Genomic DNA, 20,136 nt, shown 5'->3' with positions numbered 1-20,136 from the left:
GTAGAGCCTGGTATGTACTGTCACATCTTAGGGAGGCGGGGGTGGTGGTCATGCCTTAATCCGTCCAGTGGTCAACTAGTTAAGGCACTTTTTTCTGACCTGGTCATAATTGAAACAGGTCCAGATAAAAAGGGCCCAATTTTTGCCCTAGACATTTTTATCTTTTTTTTTTTTTATTGCTGAAAAGGTCCAAATTCTGGGCCCACCCAGAACACACCCCCTTGTGATTTTAGACAAACCTGAAGAGAAAAACACCTCAAATATGAGTTTCAAAAATCACGACTTGGACATTTTTGCTAAAAAAAAAAAAAAAAAAAAAGTCCATCTCCTCTTGAGATGTTCTTCTCTTTTGAAAATGAACACCACTGTTCTTAAATTGTGTGACGTGAAATACATCATTGCACAGCCATTTAAAAACAAAAAATCTTTTACTGTCCTTGCATCTCCAACAGACACTTGCTGACTTCTATATTTAAAAAGAGTTGAAAATTTCCTTTTTATTTTTATTTCAAAGGTTAACGGAAGAGAGCCCGATGATAATCTCAACAAATCTGAAATAAGCCAGGTGTTTGAGATTGCACTTAAAAGGAACTTGCCTGTGAATTTTGAGGTATATTTTTGTTTTTAGCCTTAGAATTGATGACCAGCGATGTGTATGTAAAATAAAAAAATCTACATAATAGGAAACTGTCCCAGGAAAGTGCATGCTTTTGGTTAATTTATGGGGACTTTTTATTTCCATTACGTAGCTTCCCACTATTCCAGAACCTGTGGGATGGTTGTGTCTATCAACCAGCAAGTGGAGATAAAGAATTGAAAACTGAGCTGAGAGATATCTGTCTTAGCATCCAGTCCAGTTCCTTAGTATTTTTTATCTCCAGCAGGTGGATGGACACGCTTCTCAGCCTCTGCTTCTGACCAGTTGGTCAACTGGCCTCCAGTTGAGATTTGCAGGTGGCTTGAGTCTGCAGAGTCATATCTGGAGGTCTTCAGATCCCTGTCTCTTGTGCCCCTCCCTTCACCTCTTCCCTATGGAGCTCTCCTTTTTCCGCACGACAACCTGAAAAAAAAAAAAGGAGAAGGAAAGAGGTTTGTTGGAGAGCATGGGGCAGAGTATCAGTCCTGAGCCTTTGTCATCTTTAGTAAGACTTGTGGAGACTATGAGCTTTTGAGGAGCAGCTGGCAGTGGTAAGTCCGACTAAAATTTGACTCTGACCCTCTTGAAGGGCTGCAAGTTCTACTTGGTTCAGGGGAGGGATCCTGACTCCTGAGACACGTTGTGCTGCGCTTGTGACAGTTGGGTTGAGTGGCAACTCCCATGGAGGCAGTTAAGTGTTGTTCCCGCTCTTGGACTCACCAACCAGTGTCTGGTGTCTTGCAGTGCATGCAAGCCGGGAATCCCACGGGACACAGAGGAAATGGTCGGTGGAAACACATCTTTGGATTTGATGCATCATCTGAGTATGTCAGGTTCTTCGGGCTCTCTGACCGGGCCGGTGAGCAGTTTGATGCAGGAGAGCATGGGAACTGGTGCCATTTTGTCGGGGCTGACTGGCAGGATCAGCCTCTGTCTGATCACACATGGAACACAGCTGCCATTTTACAGCCTCAGGGCCCAACAGAGCATTCAGCTGCATCGGGATCTTTTTCTCCAAAGTTTATATAGCTCATACACCAGGCCTATTTACTGAAGCAGAGACAGAGTTGTTGTATGGTGCTTCAGTTTCTCGGCCCGCTTCCCTTCCAGCTTTTAAGAGAACTTTAAACCTCCAGGAATGGGCAGATGAGGCTCTCTGCTTCTCCATCCTTATCTAATGTGGCCTAGGTCTATTCGTTGAAGGAGCTATTAGAGGAGGGAGATGATTGAAAGTACAAAGGTTGTTTCATAAAGAGGAGCTCAGTACTCTTATTCCTGAGGCACTGGCAGTGCTTTGCAATGGGGAGCCTTCTGCTTGGGCATCAGAAGTTCCATCTTCGTTGATCATGAGGGAGCTTGGAGGTCCTTCTAAGGCCTTCCTGAATCATCTAGACATTCAGGGTGTGTTACAGCAGAATGGGTCTCACCAGGTGCGAAGCTGAAAGTGGGAAGAGCCATGGCTCACTTCTACCCGTTAGTTCTGGAGGAGAAAAATAAATTTCAGCTTCCCAGGATGGACTCTTATTACTGTGGTGACTAAGAAGAGTACCATGCCGGTGGAAGAGGGCATTGCCCTAAAAGACCTATAGACTAGGAAGCTAGAAGGCTCACTGAAGCAAGCTGCTAATTGCGTTTCCGCCAGGTACCTTTGACCTGGATTGGCCACTGTTGGAAATAGGATACTGGGCTAGATGGACCATTGGTCTTACCCAGTATGACTATTCTTATGTTCTCATAGTAGATGACGGCAGAAAAAGACCTGCACGGTCCATCCAGTCTTCCCAACAAGATAAACTCATATGTGCTACTTTTTGGGTATACCTTACCTTGATTTGTATCTGTCATTTTCAGGGCACAGACCGTAGAAGTCTGCCCAGCACTAGCCACGCCTCCAACCATCAGCCCCGCCTCCCACCACCGGCTCTGCCACCCAATCTTGGCTAAGCTTCTGAAGATCCCTTCCTTCCGAACAGGATTCCTTTATGTTTATCCCACGCATGTTTGAATTCCATTACCGGAATAGCCTTTGAGGTAGTCTCTCTGCGCCCTCGTGACAGTGCGCAGCTTGTTTATGGCAAGAGCATGCCTGAAGTGGCAACAGAAGTCAGCAGCACAAGACAGGTGCCATGCCCAGCTGGAAGCAGGGTTGGCCTACTTGCATGTTTGCCCGTAGTATGTCTTTAGCTGTCACTGCATGTCGGCAACTCTGGTTGCGGCATTGGACAGCGGATGCAGAGTCAGTCATGTTTAGTTAAACTGCCCTTTTGGGGCAAGTGGTTATTTGGAGAAGATCTCAGTAACTTGGTGAGAGAACTGGGGAAAACTAAGCCATCATGGTTGCCGAAGGATAAGCCAAAAACTTCTGGTCGTCTGACTTCAGGGTGCTCTCAGTTTCAAGACAGCAGTCAGAAGTCCCTCTTTCAGGCATTCCAGTCTTGTATGAACAGGAAGTCTTCCTTTGTCATCCAGACCGCCCAATGCCTCCCGAGCTTTGCAATGATATGAGGCTGGTTCACTCTTCTCCTCAGGTGGGAGGACGTCTTCAGGAATTTTTGGAGGAATGGGTCAAAATCGTATCAAACCAGTGGGTTCTGGATATTCTTATAGAAGGTTACGTTGGAGGTCTCCTGCCTGGTCATACTTCTTTTCTTGCAGTCTCCTTGTCGAAAGGGAACCAAGGCGGTCAAGGTCCAGGTCATTCCTGGCCATTGTTCCAGTTCCCAGGCCAAACAGGAACAAGGCAGATACTCCATCTACTTCATTTTCCCAAGGATGGAAGGCACCTTTTGTCCTCATGGAATGCAGGAGTTTGAAGCTGGTTCAACAGTTTTGTCTTCTCAGTCAAGGCAGGCCCAGGTTCTGGGACTACATCCAGGTTCTGGGTCAGTGGTGGCTGCAGTGGAAGTGGTGTCATGGGCAAGGGCTCATATGGGACCATTAGAGGACTCTCTTCTCAGTTGCTGGTCTCCAATGTCACAGAACTAGGACCTTCATCTTTCGTGGACATTGGTTGCTAAACGGAGTATGCAGTGATGGTTGTCACCCAGGAATTTGACCGTTAGAACTCCTTTTCTGATAACACAATGGGAGGTGGTGACGACAGACTCCAAGAAATTGGGTTAGGGATCTCATTACATCTGGCACAGGGTACCTGAATGGAACAGGAGTCTCAGTGGTCGATAAATTGCTTGGAGCTCAGGGCAGTGTAGTCCCTTACACAGCTTCACTCCTTTTCTGGCGGGACGTTCCAAGTTTTCTTCTGACAATACAATGGTGGTGGCTTATATCAACAAGCAAGGCAGGACCCGCAGTCATCCAGTGGAGGTGAAGGTGGCCTCCCTCATGAGTTGGGCAGAGAAAAATCTTCTCTGCTTATCGGCAGCTCACATCATGGCGCCCTTGAATGTGGAGGTGGAGTTTCTCAGCAGGCACCCCTTGAACACAGGAGAATGAGAAAATAGCCAGGGTTTTCAGCTGATAGTGCACCGATGGGGTTCTCCACTTCTGGAGTTAATGGTGATGAAAGGAATATGAAAGTGCCCAAGTTCTTCCGCCATCAGAAAGAACCAGAATCAATGCCCTACTGCAGCCCAGGCCGGAGACACATCAACTATATGTCTTCCCTCCTTGACCCAAGGTAGGCCGCGTGTTGAAAAGGATCACGTTGCACTGCAGTTGAATATTTCTTGTAGCCCCAGATTGGCTGTGGTATGCGGACCTGATTTGACTTCTGGATGGGGGTCCTCTCCATCTTCTGCAGGTACTTGGTGTACTGAAGCAAGATCCGGTGCTCGTGGAGGATCCATGCTCTTTTGGTCTTACGGCTTGGCCATTGTAAGGGCTTGGTTGAGACGAAAAGGTTATTCTGATTTGGTTATTGTTACTTTGTCTCAGAAAAGCTCTACAGCCATACTGTGTGGTGGACAAAGGGCTTGTGTTTTGAGTGTGGATTTTCTCCCTTCTCTGCTCAGATCACGCATATCCTAGTGTTTCTCCAAGCAGGTCTTTAGAAAGGCTTGGCACTGAGTAAGTTCAGATTATGGCTTTGGCCTGTTTCAGGGTACGACTACAGAAGACATGTCTTGCAGCTCACCCAGATATAGTTTGATTCTTGAGGGGAGCGGGACTTGCCGTGTTTAGAGTGGAACCTTAATTTAGTCCTTTGGGCTCTTTAGAAGCATCCTTTTGAGCCACTCTGGAAGGCCTCCTTGAAAGAGCTTATGCTATAGACAGCGTTCTTGGTCGCTGTTGCATTGGCACGTAGAGTTTCAGAGCTTCAGGTGCTCTCTTGACAGGATCCCTTACTTTGCTTTTCAGAGGTGGGTTACTCCCTGTGCACAGTTTCTTCCTTTCTTTGAAAGTGATATCAGCATTTCATCTCAACCAATCTTTGAAGCTTCTGTCCTTTTGCAGAGAGGACAAAGAGTCTCATTTTTCTTCCTTGAAGCTTCTTGATGTGTGTACAGGCCTCATTAGATATCTGGAAGTCATGAATGAGTTTCACAAATCAGGCACTGTTTGTACTTTTTGGTAAACGGTGGCATGGCCTCATGGCTTCCAAGCCCACAGTTGCTAGATGGCTGGAGACTATTGTGTCGGCTTATTTGCTTGCACGCTCATTCTACAAAGCATGAAACGACATCTAGGGTGGAGACCACCTTACTGTCTCCACCATATATTTGCAAGGCGGTGATGTGGTCTGCTGCATACCTTTGCCAAGCACTACAGGGTGGACATTGCAGCGTGCTCAGAAGTCAGTTTTGGAGCTTTGATCCTAAGAGTGGTGGTGCCAGGATCCCACCCCCTCTAGGGATTGCTTTTATATATCCCATAGGTTCTGGAAAAGTGGGAATTTACGTAATGGAAGGAGAAATTAGGGCTTACCTGATTAATTTTCTTTCTGTTAGTTCTTCCCACTACTCCAGAGGCAGCTGTTCTTGGGGTTTTTGGTATTTGCGTATTTTTAGTACTTTATATTCTTTCTCTATAATTGCCTTATGGAATTTGTAACCATCATGGATACTTTTGGAACATATTTATCTAACATTTCAAAAGAAACTAAAAACTTTTGTTTGATAAATGATACAGATTTAGGTATAGTGTAGATTTCTTATTTTCCAATTGTTCATTGACACTGACATAAGATGTTTAGTTGGTGTGAAGTAATGCCCTAAATAGACTGTCACCTTGCATGGTGCTTCCTCCATACATACCTCTTGTTCTCTCAAGGTGTCCACAGGTGAGAGAAGTTTACATATGTTTGCTCATCTGGTTAGTGTTACTTAGTGAGTTGTTTAAAGTTGTTGTGTGTGTGTTCTGACAAGCAGTGTAAATACAGAGGAGCTGGACTGGATGCCAAGAGAGATGTCTCAGCTCAGTTCTCAGTTCTCTATCTCCACTTGCTGGTTGATGGACACAGCTATCCTACAGGTTCTGGAATAGTGGGAAGGTCTAATTGAAGGAAAATTATCGGGTAAGATGTCATTTCTCCATATTTTAATATTGGGGCTACTGGCACTTTTAAGTGCATTATTTTAAAGTTTAAAGGCTGCTTATATTGTGAATATGCTAAAAATGTTTGTATAAAGTTATGTTTTTAAGAAATGTTCTCTCACTTCATGTTTTTCATTTGATGTTTTAAATTTCCCATGACAGCCATCTGTCCTGTCTGAAAATGAATTATTATGGAATTAGAGGCTTTTATTATTTATTCTTAAAGAACTCGATCTATCAAAATAAATGAATGGGAAAATACAAAAATGTGAGCACTGTTCAAAATTGTACGACATTCTTTTAATTTCAGAACTTTTCAGTCCAGTTTATTCCATTACTATGACTCTTTAGCTTGCAGTCCCATCCATTTAAATACATGTTTTAACAATGGTTCCTTTTAATTATGCTTTTGGGTTATGCATGTTTAAATATTATGTTGCATTTTTTTTTACTGATGTGGCATGCTTAAAGTAGGTTGAAGCTGTCTGATAACTGAAGTACTCTAGAAGAAAGCTTGTACATATTGGATATTGAACACGCAAGTTCCTGGCATGCACCCCTACAAAATGCAAGGCTTTTATGGGTGTGTTTCAGTAACACAAAATTGTTTCTTTCAATTTCAAATCACTTGTACCTTGTGCATATAATCATTCAGAGGAATCTCCATTGGGCTGTGTCTCAAATATTGTTAAACTATTCTACTTCAAACATTTGTACCTAGAAAACCGTTCATCAGCAAAGCAGATTGTTTTCATAGTTAGAACAGGTTTCTGACAGTTACACCAGTCAATGCTAATAGCTTTCCAAAATAATTATCATCATGTTAAAGCACAGAACCTCTGAAGTTAATTTGCAACCCTCACAGACTTTGAGCATGGGCATAGACGAAGAACTCCTTACATGCAGTAGAGTTTCAGACGCATTACGTTACCTTGTTCGGGGCCTGTATTTGTTATTGAGCTCTGCTGACTTGAGAAATTATTCAGGGTGAGGATGTTATGTTCCTTGTGCTGGTTTCTTAAATGCCCAGATGGCATGAATGTATTAATCTAGTATTGTGGTTTGGGATTAAGTCGTGCTGAATTTCAAACCATTGTGCTGGCTGTGTACACTTCTGGGGCAAATTTGTTTAGCAGATTGTGCTGTCATACATCATGTGTAGATATTGGACAAGTAGGCCTGTTGTACAGATAACTAACTTTAATCCAATAGCAAAAATTAAATTCAAGTTCATCTGGTGCTGTAAATGCCTCGCCAGGGCATGAACAGGTAATTCATTCTGCGGATAGAATCCTAAAACTAGTTTGGTTTAGTGTATTTAAAGCACCGTGTGGATCATTTTGAATTAGTGTTTTGTCAGTTCTACAAACGGTTTGATTGCAAGTGGCCACTGGTGGACCGCCCATCCAGGTTCTTATCCCAAATGCAGGTTTTGTGACCCCATTTGGGGTTCTGACCCACAGTTTGGGAAGCCCTGGCTTAAGGTAACCTTGAAACAGTGCTTTTCTTCCTGGGTTTTGTAACCCGTTTGGGGTTTTTATTTCTTGTCTGCAGGTTACCAAGGAGAGTGGCCCTCCCCACATGAAAAGCTTTGTAACTAAAGTGACTGTTGGTGAATTTATGGGTGAGGGAGAGGGGAAGAGCAAGAAGATATCCAAAAAAAATGCTGCTGTCACAGTGTTGGAAGAGCTGAGGAAACTGCCGCCTCTGCCTGCAGTCGAGAAAGTGAAACCACGAATCAAAAAGAAAACAAAATCGATAGTAAAGGTGGGCTCATATTCCTATCACAGACCTACAAGTTTGAAATGCTTCTAATGGAAATCAAAGTACTCAAGGTCTTCAGCGAGTTCCTTGTATATATGAGGTAGATCAAAAAAGTATGAAAGAGACTGGTGCTCAGAAGACAGTCAAAGAACAGCACAAAGCAAGGGGTGATGTAAACACTTTTCTTAGCATCAGCTCCATCATTCTGCGTAAATGGGTGTTATCCCTTCCTGCCACAGGTGGAGGTAGAGAAAGCTGAATTCTACTAGTGACATCACCAATTTAAGGTGTGGTGCTCCTTGGAACAATCCAGTATTTTTCTCAATCTTCAGCAGGTGGTAGGTTGTGCTGTTGACGCTTGGTCCCTGGTCTGCCTTCCTGATCTGATGGCTATGGCTGCATAGCAAGGTTGAGCTTAACAGCTGTTCCCAGAGTCACGGTTCCTGCCCGAACTGGTCAAATGCAGAGCTTGGCTCTGTGGTCCCCAGTTGCAGTTATTAGTGCCACTGGGTGTACTGCAGCTTTAAGAACTCTGTTTTTTTTTTTTGTGGGGGGGGGGGGGGGGGAGGCAGAGAGCAGATTCAAACAGGGAAATCCCTTTTATTGATGTATAAGGTATTTCTCTACTAGTGCACCCCCAGGGAGCTAGGGAATGGTGGAAATGCCGAGTCTGTAGGCCGAGGTAGGCCCAGATACTCAGCAGGTCTGTGCAGGCCTGCCACATGATCGGGCATGCTGGCTGGCAAGCACTGTGCTGCCTGCAGAGCTGGCAGCTATATGCAGCTGCTGACTCTGCACACAGTGGAAAGGGCCATTTATGACTTCGTAAATGACCTGGGATAGAGGGATCCGCTGGAGTTGACTTGACCTCCCTCCCTCCTGCGGTCCTAATATCTTCAGCGGGAATGGCAGCTATTTTGACTGCATCTAGTGTTCTGCTGCGGTTTGTTCTGCAGCAGGAAGTTTTCTCTTCACTCTTGAGACTTTGGGGGGGGGGGGGGGGGGGGGCAATCTGATTTTCCTTAGCATCCCTCCAGACCGGCCCAGGATTGGACTGATGGGTTGTGCTCGCCTACCAGCAGGTGGAGACTGAGAAAAAACTCTTGACTCTAGAGAGCCAATAAGAGCCCTGGTCATGTGACCCTAGCCTCAGTATTTTCTCAGTCTCCCAGCAGGTAGGAAGTGAGCCCATTAGTCTCTCTTTGTAGGATATATATCTATATATTCTTGTTTTCTCTTTATTTTCCTTTCTGTGCCTGGGGAATACTGTTAGAGGCTTTCTATTCTACTTCTCCGTTCTCAGCCTCTGGGGTGTCGCACTCGGGTGTCCCCGGGTCCCTCCCCCATTCCTCCTCATCTCCCTTGTTCAAATCAGAAATAATTATTAATAATTATTAATTATTAAAAAAGGGAAGGGCCACCCTTTCTGAGGAAAGGTGTGTGCCTTTGAGAGAGGCAGCCAGTGTTGTTAAAAAAAAAAAAAAAAAAAAACTTTCCTCACTGACTGAACGAGCAGACAGCTCCGTTTGATGGTCTGGGTATGCCTTGCTTGCTGTGACTCAGCTGTGTGAAAAAAAAAAACTAATTAAGCTGCATCAGTTACTCAGCATTTCGTTTGTGCCCTCCTTTCTAGTAGTGCTGTATTTTATTAAGCAGTTCCGTTTTTTCTTGTCTACTGGGTAGTTCTTTGTTAAGAAAAAAGATAAAAAGGGAACCCGCCCGAATCGCGTCAGCGCGAGCACGTTTTTCCTCCGAAATGTCGGAGAAGTTGAAGAGGTGCTCTGTATGTCAGCGTCGAGGCGTTAATGCCTCCGGCGTTTGTAAATATTGCACGGCGCTCGAAGTTTCCTCTGCTCCTCTCCCTCCGTCGACTTCTGGGTCCGGTTTGGCGGTTGTCCCTTCTTCTCCCGCGAGGTCGTTGGCCCCTACTGCAGAGGCCTCAGGCTCGGCTTCGGGGGGTGGCGCTGGGAATTTGGCACGAACGGCGGCCATTTTAAGTCCAGCTCCGATTTCTCCTGCAGGGGGTCCGTCTGCTTTGCGCAGCTCAGCGACCTTAAGTGATCCTGACTCAGGAGCTATGGTGCAGGCACTCAGGCAGGGGGGTTTCCTCCTGAGTTTGTCCTGCAGATGTATCAGGCTTTTCTGATGCAGAGGGGCACTTCAGGAACAGGAGTGTCAGAGGAGCCTGTTACAACTATCCTCCCTCCCAAGAGACCTAGGGATTGGGACACGCAATTAGATTTTCTTTCCACTCAGGATCATGAAATGCCCCTTTTAGAGGAGGAAGAGGACTTAGCGGAGCATTCTTGGGAAGATCCTTCCTCTTTAGATCCAGACGCTGTGCCCTTGTCTCAGGGGGAGGATCCCGCTGTGGCTAGAGTGTTCCATAGGGAGGACTTGCAGGATCTCATTTCTATGGTATCCTCTACTTTGCATTTTGAGGATCCTCTTCCTGCCTCTGAGGTGCGAAAGGTTGATATCTTGGTTAAGGGATCCAGAGCTTCTACAAAAACTTTTCCGATGCATCAGGATATTTGGGATGTTATTAAAGCGCAATGGGAGGTCCTGGATGCGGCTTTTCGTCCCTCTAAATCGATGCATCACCTTTACCCTGTCCCAGAGGCTGATAGAGCTCTGCTTAAACTTCCCGTGGTAGATGCCGTGTTTTTGACTGTTACTAAGTGAAACACGGTCCCAGTGGATGGAGGAACGGTGCTGCGGGATGCTCAGGACAGGAGACTTGACACTCTTCTAAAGAATAGTTTTGATGTTTCTTCTCTGGCTGTACTGGCGGCCATTTGTGGTTCTCTGGTGGCCATAGCTTGTTTTCGTTGGGCGGAAAGAGTTTTGGACCGTTCTTCTGATGATCTAGGAGCAATTGATGTGGAAGTGGCTAAGATTGAGACGGGCTCTGTGTTTTTAGCCGATGCTCAGTATGATCTGTTGAGGGCTTCTTCTAAGTCCTTGGCCTTAGTTGCAGCTCGTCGCTCTCTTTGGTTGAAGGGCTGGTCGGCGGATGCGGCCTCCAAGTCTAAATTAAGTAAATTCTCCTTTAGGGGTTCCTTTTTGTTTGGAGAAGAATTGGATAAATTGGTTCATTCCCAAGGGGATTCTAAGGTTCCGCGTCTTCCGGAGGATAGACCTCGGCAGTCTAGTCGCGGGGCTTTGTTTGGTCGTGGTCGCATGCGCTCTTTCCGTACAGACTCGGAGATCTCGGTTTTTCAACAGGAGTCAATCCTTTCGCGGTTACCGCAGAGGAGGCAGATTCTCAGGTGTGAGTTTTCGCTCCCCATCGCGTGCTTCCCAATGAAGGTTCGAGGGGCTCTCCTCTGATTCCTGTAGGAGCTCGGCTAGCTCAGTTCTATCAGAGGTGGGCCCAAATTACTTCGGATCAGTGGATCTTGGAAGTTATTCAAGATGGTTATGCCTTAGAATTTGCAAGGCCTATTTCAGACGCCTTTCTGGAGTCTCCCTGTCACTCTCGTCTCAAGGCGGAGGCGATTCGGGAGACTCTACAGAGGCTCTTGGATATTCAGGCCATTTGCCCTGTCCTTCCGACGGAGCACAAGCGGGGTCGCTATTCCATTTATTTTGTGGTCCCAAAGAAAGAGGATACCTTTCGTCCTATTCTAGACCTCAAAGCTGTCAACCAGGCTCTCAAAGTTACAAGTTTTCGTATGGAGACCCTTCGGTCTGTAATAGTGGCAGTGCGCGAAGGAGAATATCTCACGGCATTAGATCTTACAGAGGCGTATTTGCATATTCCTATTCGCCCGGCTCACCACAAGTTCTTGCGATTTGCGGTTCTAGGCCGTCATTACCAGTTTCGAGCTTTGCCTTTCGGTCTTGCGATGGCACCACGCACATTTACCAAGGTTATGGTTGTGGTGGCAGTGGCCCTCCGGAAAGAGGGGATTCTCGTCCATCCTTACCTAGATGACTGGTTGATAAGGGCAAAGTCTTATCAAGAAAGTTGTCAAGTCACAGAGCGAGTGGTAGCGTTCTTGCAGTCCCTAGGTTGGGTGGTGAATCTAGCCAAGAGCATTTTGTTTCCCTCTCAGTCTCTCTAGTATTTGTGGGTCATCTTCGATAAGGCGAGGGGTCGAGTTTTGCTTCCGCATGGCAGGATTCTAAAGCTCCGGTCTCAGATACTGAATTTGATACATTACAAGATCCCTTGTGCTCGGGATTATCTTCAGGTTCTCGGGTCCATGGCAGCCACGATAGAGGTAGTGCCCTGGGCCAGAGCTCACATGAGGTCTCTTCAGTGGTCTGTTGTGTCTCGGTGGTCGGCTCAAATGGATTATCTTCTGAAGAAGTTGTCTCTGCGCAACTGGGAACGCATCTCTCTATTTTGGTGGCTACGGATGAAGAATCTTACTGTAGGGATGCCTTTGGAGTCTCCTCAATGGATACCGTTGATGACAGATGCCAGCCTCCGAGGCTGGGGAGCTCATTGCCTAGACAAGTGGACTCAGGGTCTCTGGTCTCCGCTGGAAGCAGCTCAGTCCATCAACTTCTTGGAGACCAGAGCGATTCGGTTAGCTCTGCAGCACTTCAAGTCTCTCCTGGTGGGCAAAGCGGTGCGAGTTCTCTCGGACAACGCCTCGGTAGTGGCCTACATCAACCGCCAGGGAGGAACGAGGTGCCATCTGCTGTGTCGAGAAGCGGAAAGTCTCCTCGCCTGGGCGGAGATTCACCTCACGGCCATATCAGCTTCGCATGTAGCAGGAGTGGACAACGTTCAAGCAGACTTTCTCAGTCGTCACACTCTCGATCCCGGGGAGTGGGCTCTCAGCGATCGGGCATTTCAGTTGATATTAGACCACTGGGGTCCTCCAGTTTTAGATATTTTTGCCTCAAGTCTCAACTCCAAAGCTCCTCGCTTCTTCAGTCGCCGAAGAGATGCAAGAGCGGTAGGGGTCAACACCCTCTTGCAGCAGTGGCCCTCCGGCCTTCTTTACGCGTTACCTCCATGGCCACTAATAGGTCGTCTCCTGCAGAGGATCGAGGAGCACGGGGGGCCGGTAGTGTTCGTGGCACCAGACTGGCCTCGGCGTCCTTGGTATGCAGATCTGCAGCGTCTAATGGTGGCATCTCTTCTTCGTCTTCCAGTGCACAAGGCCTTTCTGGTACAAGTCCAGTTCCTCATCCAGACCCAGCTCGATTTTGTCTTACGGCCTGGCTCTTGAACGGGCCCGTTTAGCTAAGAGGGGTCTCGTCGTCGCTCCACCTTTCTGAGTTATATTTGCACCTGGAGAATTTTTGAGGCTTGGTGTACGGATGCTGGCATTGTACCTCTTCGGGCGTCCGTGCCTCAGATGTTAGATTTTCTGCAACGAGGCTTTGATAAAGGACTTTCACTTTCTTCACTTAGAGTGCAGACAGCAGCTCTGTCCTGTTTCAGAGGTAGGATTCGTGGTAAGTCTTTGGCTAGTATTCCCGATGTGGCCCGGTTTTTGAAGGGGGTTAGTCTTCTTCGTCCACCGGTCAGACCAATTTTTCCATCTTGGGACCTTAATCTGGTTCTTTCGGCTCTAACGAAGCCTCCTTTTGAGCCATTACAAGCATGTTCTCTGAAGGATTTGACGCTTAAGACAGTGTTTTTGGTGGCTATCGCGTCAGCTAGGAGAGTCTCGGAGTTGCAAGCTTTTTCTTGTAGATCTCCATTTCTGGAATTTTCTAAAGAGCGAGTGGTCCTTCGGTGGTTCCTTCTTTTTTGCCTAAGGTTATGTCTCGTTTTCATATGTCCCAGTCGGTTTGTCTCCCTGTTCTGGGATCGGCCTCAGGAACGCAGGAGCAGCAGAAGTTGCGTACTCTGGATGTTGAGAGTTCTTAAACGATATCTCACAGTTACTGACGACTTCTGTCGCTCAGACCGTCTTTTTCTTCTTTTTGCTGGTCACTGCAAGGGCTTGTCAGCTTCTAAGCCCACGTTATCTCGGTGGATCAAGGAGATGATAGCGTCTGCTTATCTCTTGGCGGGCAGAACAGTTCCTGAGGCACTTAAAGCTCATTCTGCACGAGGGCAGGCAGCCTTGTGGGCCGGAGTGCTTCTTGGTGCCTCCAGAGGAGATCTGTAAGGCGGCGACTTAGTCGTCTCTTCATTCTTTCTCTAAGCATTACAGGTTAGATGTTCAGTGTCGTCAGGAGGCGGTCTTTGCATCCCGAGTGCTCACAGCGGGTTTGCTGGGATCCCTCCCGTAGGACTGCTGCTTTGTTATGTCCCATCAGTCAAATCCTGGGCCGGTTTGGAGGAATGCTAAGGAAGGAGAAATTAGATCTTACCTGCTAATTTGCTTTCCTTTAATCCCTCCGGACCGGCCCAGGCCCCTCCCGTGTGCTATTTTTCAGTCGAGGTTCAACATTACTGTGTACAGACATTCAACTGTCGTCTACTACTACTACTACTTAACATCTACAGAGCTGTTCTGCAAGTTAGACAGTTAAAGGAATTGCATAATGTTCTCCAAGTTAAATGGTTAAATAATTCATAATAATATTCAAGTTGAACAGTTTGAAGAATTTCATAACTCTGTTATGCAAGTTGAACAGTTTAAAGAAATACATAAATCTGTACATAATTGGCCATACCTCAGCTCTGAAGCGAGTTGTTGGTGGCCCAGTGTCACGGCTACGCCGTAGTTTAAGCACGTTTCTCTTGTGCTTCCTGGCTGCTTGCATTCCTCACGGCACAGAATATGGGTTGTTCTTTTCCTTTCTGCGTTGTTATTCAAATACTGAGGCTAGGGTCACATGACCAGGGCTCTTATTGGCTCTCTCGAGTCAGAGTTTTTTCTCAGTCTCCACCTGCTGGTAGGCGAGCACAAGCCATCAGTCCAATCCTGGACCGGTCCGGAGGGATTAAAGGAAATAAATTAGCAGGTAAGGTTTAATTTCTCCTTTTTTTGTTGGGGGGTGGCGGCGATGGGGCCCCTGGGGCTTTGTTGATCCAGCAGCAGTTACAGTTGGACAGGGGACCCCCTACTTCTGGGGGGGGGGGCAGCAAGTGCTCAATTTTGGTTACTAAGAGATATGGAACCAAGGTGAGGGGGCCAGAGCCTGTGATCCCCTTGGAGGAGACTGGACTCTGTGTTAGGGGGTTCCGCTGCTGGAGGGGCTCAGGGTGTCCCAGAAGCATTTCCCCCTTCTTTCCCCCTTTATCCTTGTGCTGGGTGAAGGACATGGGGGAGGCACAGCCTCTCTAGCTCCCTGAGCTGCATCAGAAGAGTGCCCAGTGTTCCTCCGCTTCTAGGAGGTCTTCAACATGGGTGGGCTGCTTTTGGCCTGCTCTTTGGCCTAGGCAGTGGGACAGGGCGGGCAGGCCTGTTCTTTTTAAAGGGAAACCACGGTCACTTGATCAGCCCAATGTGGGTGTACTGGGCCTCTCATTAATTCTGGTGGGAACCTGGTTGTCTCCTTCCGAGATGAGTGGGTCTGCTTTATCTCGGATCAGTTGGTCCTGCAGGTGTTCGAGCAGGGATACTGTCCAGTTCCCATTCCTAAGGTGCAAGACCCTAAGCCTGGCTACTTAGGGTCTCCTATGTGGCTTGGCCCTAAGGTGCCAGTTGTTAGTGCTCTCTTTGCAGCATTTGTGTGATCTGGGAGTGTTGGAACCAGTTCCACCTGCTGACCATGATCGGAGGAGGTAACTCCATCTATTTTGTGGTCCATCTTGGACCTCAAGGGGTTAACCTTGAAAGCTCAGCTCCTTGGATGGAAACTCTATGCTTGGTTTCACATCAGTACAGCTGTGGAAGTTCTTGGCCTCCCTGGACCTCGTGGAGATTTATCTGCCATTCCCATTGCGGCTCAACACAAGAGAGATCTGCACTTTTGTGTTTTTGAGGCAGCACTTTTAGTTTTGGGCCTTTAGACTGGTTACAGCACCTCCATGTTTTCCAAGGTTGTGGTGACTTTGCATCTGTGGTGTTAGAGGGTCAGAGCAATTGGCTCAGCCGCGGAGGCCAGCAGTCCATATTGTAGGCAAGGACAATGTATAAGTGGACTTTCTCAATCGTTTTCTCTTGAAACCAGGAGAATGAGAGTTCGGGCATCAGGCCTTTTGGCTCATTGTAGACCATTGGGGATTCCCCCATCGACCTGATGGTGTCCAGAGTCAGTGCGAAGGCAGAATGCTTCTTCAGTCGTCAAAGGGAGCTGGCCTCTTGGAATTGATACCCTAGTTCAGTTTGGCCAGAGGAGGAGCCTCTTTGTCTTCCCTCCATGGCCTTTGATAGTCTGAATGCTGTGCAGGATCGCAAGTCATTTTTATGTGGTTCTGCTGGTGGTTCTTGTCTGGCCTTGCAGGCCCTGGTATACAGATCTCTGTGCCTTCTGGTGGAGGAGCCTATTCCCTAGCCAAGGGATCAGTTGTGCTTCGGCAGGGGCTGGTGAAAATGGAAGATCGGATTCCATCTGGCCATTGAGAGGAGGCATTTAGAGAAGCTCTGTTTCTTCCCTGCAGTGGTCTCTCCTGCCCCAGTTCAGGAAGTTTTCTATGTCCCTGCTTTTGTCAAGGTCTGGTTTTGAATCATGGTGCGGGGAGCGGTCTCTTTCTCCTTGGAGGGCTCAGGTCCCTGATATCTTTGGTTTCCTGTGGCAAGGCCTGGATTAGGAGTTGGCTCTGTGCTCCCTGAGGGTCCAGGTGGCTGCAAATTCCAGTTTTCAGGGGAAGGTGCAGGGCAGCTCTCTGGCACAAACAGAGAGAGGTGACTTGGTTGCTTAAAAGAGTAGCACATCTGTCCTACCTTCCCTCTTTGGGATCTCACTTTGGTGCTCTGGACGCTGTCTGGGGTCCCGTTTGAGCCCCTGTGATCAGCTTCCCTGGAATGGATCCTCAGAAGCTTAGCTGAAATTGGGTGGCGGAGCAGGTGGGGGGAAGAGGGGTTGGTGGTTGGGAGGCTAGGATAGGGGAGGGCAGACTTATACGGTCTGTACCAGTGCCGGTGATGGGAGACGGGACTGGTGGTTGGGAGGCGGGAAATACTGCTGGGCAGACTTATACGGTCTGTGCCCTGAAAAAGACAGGTACAAATTCAAGATATGAGTTTATCTTGGGCAGACTAGATGGACCATGCAGGTCTTTTTCTGCCGTCATCTACTATGTATGATCTTACATTCAAGGCAGTGTTTCTGGTGGCTGTCACCTCTGCTTGGAAGGTTTCGGAGCTGCAGGACCTCTTGTGCCGAGACCCTTTCCTTTTCATTGTCCTTGCATACTGTTCCCTCCTTTTGCCAGATGTGGTGTCTCCATTCCATGTGAATTTGGAGGTCTGCCTGTCCTCCTGTGAGGCAGAAGGTTTGACTTCTGTGGACCAGAGACTCCACAGGCTGGAGGTCCAGAGAACTTTGCTCCAGTACTTTTAGGAGTTGAGAGTTTTGTCTGTCCATCTCTTTGTGCTGTTTCTGGGCCATTGGAAAGGCCAGACGACTTTTAAGGCCTCCATTATGAGGTGGATCTAGGTGGTTATTGAGTCCATCTACATCTGCAAGTCCAGTGCCTCAGAGGCAGAAGGCCCATTCTACTAGAGCTCAGGCCACTTCTGGCGGAGGTTTGCAGGGTGGTGCTTGGTCATCACTTCCTTCTTTTGCTAGGTACTACAAATAAGACGTGCTGGCCAGAGTCCGCTCGGACTTTGCCAGAGCTGTCATTTGGGGGGGGGGGGGGGGGGCGGCTTATTTTCCCCCGCCCAATAGATCTGCTTTAGAATGTGCAGAATGGTGGAACTGACACTGAGAATGGAGAAATTGTTTTACCGGATAATTTTCTTTTCTTTAGTCAGTGACACTGTTTTTCAGTCCCACCTTTGGAAGACCTGGGTGTGCTCTGTGCTTCCTTTTCAGCTCTTACAACAACAAAAGAAAATCCATTTTCTGATTGGCTGCTGTACGGGGTTCCCGTGATATGGTTATATCCTAGTACAGCCATTCCCAATCCAGTCCTTGAGGCACACCTAATCCCATTGGGTTTTCAAGATATCTACAGTGAATATGCACATGCACTGCCTCAATTGCATGCAAACTAATTCATGAATATTCATTGTGGATATCAAGAAAGCCTGATGGGACTAGGTGCGCCCTGAGGACTGGATTGGGAATGACTGTCCTACTAAATGCAGGGTAGCGAGTGGCACTCTGTGCTGTTTTGCTCGTTTGACTACCATTGCAGCTGCAGTGGTTGATAGGGCGTGAGTGCATTATAAAGGGACCTTCTGCTTGTGCAGTTACATACTGGATTGTTCCAGGGAGCACCGCAGCTTATATTGGTGATGCCCCTGGTAGAATTCAGTTTTCTTTACATCCACCTGCTGGCAGGAAAGGATAAAACCACTTGTGCAGAACTGTGTCACTGACTAGAGAAAAGAAAATTATCTGGTAAGACAGTGGCGTAGCCAAGGGTGGGCCTCCACTTTGGGCTCAGGCCCATCCAGTAGCAGCACACCTATGATGTGGCTGGCAGGGCTCCCCAAGCCCCACCAGCCAAAAACTCCCAACAACTGTCTCTCCTGCATACCTTGTAAATAGCAGATCTTCGCCTGCAGCGAGCAGTGACTGATACATACTATTCACACCGGCCCCACAGCCTTCCCTCTGATGTATTCCCACCTATGCAGAAACAGGAAGTTGCATCAGAGGGAAGGCTGTGGGGCCAGCATGAGCAGTGTGTATTATTTGCTGCTCGCTGCCAGTGAAAATCTGCTTTTTAAAAGGTATGCGGGGGAGGGGGATGTTTGAAAGACCATATGGCATGCAGGCGAGAGAGGGAGAGACCAAATCATTTGTGGGATAGGGCCGAGTTCTGCCCACCCATCTTGGGCCCAGGCCCACCCAAAATTGGGTGTCTGGCTACACCCCTGGGTAAGACACAATTTCTCTTTTTGTGCTGTTCTTTGATTTTGGTTTATTAGGTAGAATACTTAGTACTACCTGTGGGTTTTCCCTGAGATTGGTCTGTATTACTTTAAAGTTTCAGATTTTTGTTGCATTTAAAATGGGAGTTACCTTTTCATGTTTAACATGCCAACTCAAGCATATAACTGAAGTGTCTTTTTGTTTGTTTTGTTTTTTTAAATTACTGTCTGAAACTGTATTTCCCATGTGTGAATGGAGTAAATGGTCAAGCTTTTTGTGGGCAGTTAATCTTAACCTCCCCCAACTTGGCCTCTGTGTAGAGATTTCACTTTCCTTCTTGTCCCTAAGCGATTATTTATAAAGCAAGACTGAAGCACATTGCCAGGACTGTGTGGGGAAGTAGGCACTGCCACTGCTCATGCTATACATGTTCGTCTGATTAAACATCAGTTTTCTGTGCTGTGATAATCTACAAATTTCACACACGCCAAGTATTAGGAAGTCTGAATATGAAATGATCTTCTGCCATACTGTCAAAATATTTGCAGTTTATTGACCTTGGGGTCATCTTCAACTCCATCCTCTCCGCACATATTCAGCAGACTGCTATAACCTGTCGTTTCTTTCTCTATAATATCACCAAAATTCGCCCTTTCCTTTCTGAGCACACTATCAGAACCCTCATCCACACTCTTATCACCTCTTGCTTACACTATTGCAACTTGCTTCTCACAGGTCTCCCACTTAGCCATCTCTCTCCTCTTCAATCTGTTCAAAATTCTGCTGCACGACTAATATTCCGCCAATGTCGCTATGCTCATATTAGCCTCAAGTCTCTTCACTGGCTCCCTATCCGTTTTCGCATACAGTTCAAGCTCCTCTTATTGACTTGTAAGTGCATTCACTCTGCAGCTCCTCAGTACCTCTCCACTCATCTCTTCCTACATTCCTCCCCGGGAACTCCATTCACTGGGTAAATCTCTCTTATCTGCACCCTTCTCCTCTACCACTAACTCCAGACTCCGTTCCTTTTATCTTGCTGCACCATATGCCTGGCATAGACTTCCTGAGCCGGTACGTCAAGCTCCATCTCTGGCCGTCTTCAAATCTAAGCTAAAAGCCCACCTTTTTGATGCTGCTTTTAACTCCAAATCCTTATTCACTTGTTCAGAATCCTTATTTTATCATCCTTACTTTAATATTCCCTTCTCTTATTTGTCCTGTTTGTCTGTCCTAATTAGATTGTAAGCTCTGTCGAGCAGGGACTGTCTCTTCATGTTCAAGTGTTCAGCGCTGCGTACGTCTAGTAGCGCTATAGAAATCATAAGTAGTAGTAGTGATTAGTATTGTAAGTGTTCTTGATAATTTGCTGCTTTGAATGCAGTGGT

General features: G+C 47.1%; 1 protein-coding gene across 1 annotated transcript in view; it reads left to right on the top strand.

Moving 5' to 3' along the window:
* Window positions 1-20,136, top strand: part of STAU1 (staufen double-stranded RNA binding protein 1) — an 81,725-nt gene that overhangs the window by 41,399 nt on the left and 20,190 nt on the right. Inside the window, 2 exon segments of the mRNA XM_030213062.1 lie at window positions 515-610; window positions 7,685-7,897. Coding sequence (XP_030068922.1) covers window positions 515-610; window positions 7,685-7,897 — 309 coding nt within the window.

This window comes from Microcaecilia unicolor, chromosome 8, assembly GCF_901765095.1.
Source record: "Microcaecilia unicolor chromosome 8, aMicUni1.1, whole genome shotgun sequence".
NCBI classification, from domain to species: domain Eukaryota; kingdom Metazoa; phylum Chordata; class Amphibia; order Gymnophiona; family Siphonopidae; genus Microcaecilia; species Microcaecilia unicolor.
Note: the sequence above shows the minus strand (reverse complement) of the source record. Positions and strands in the feature narration are given on the sequence as shown.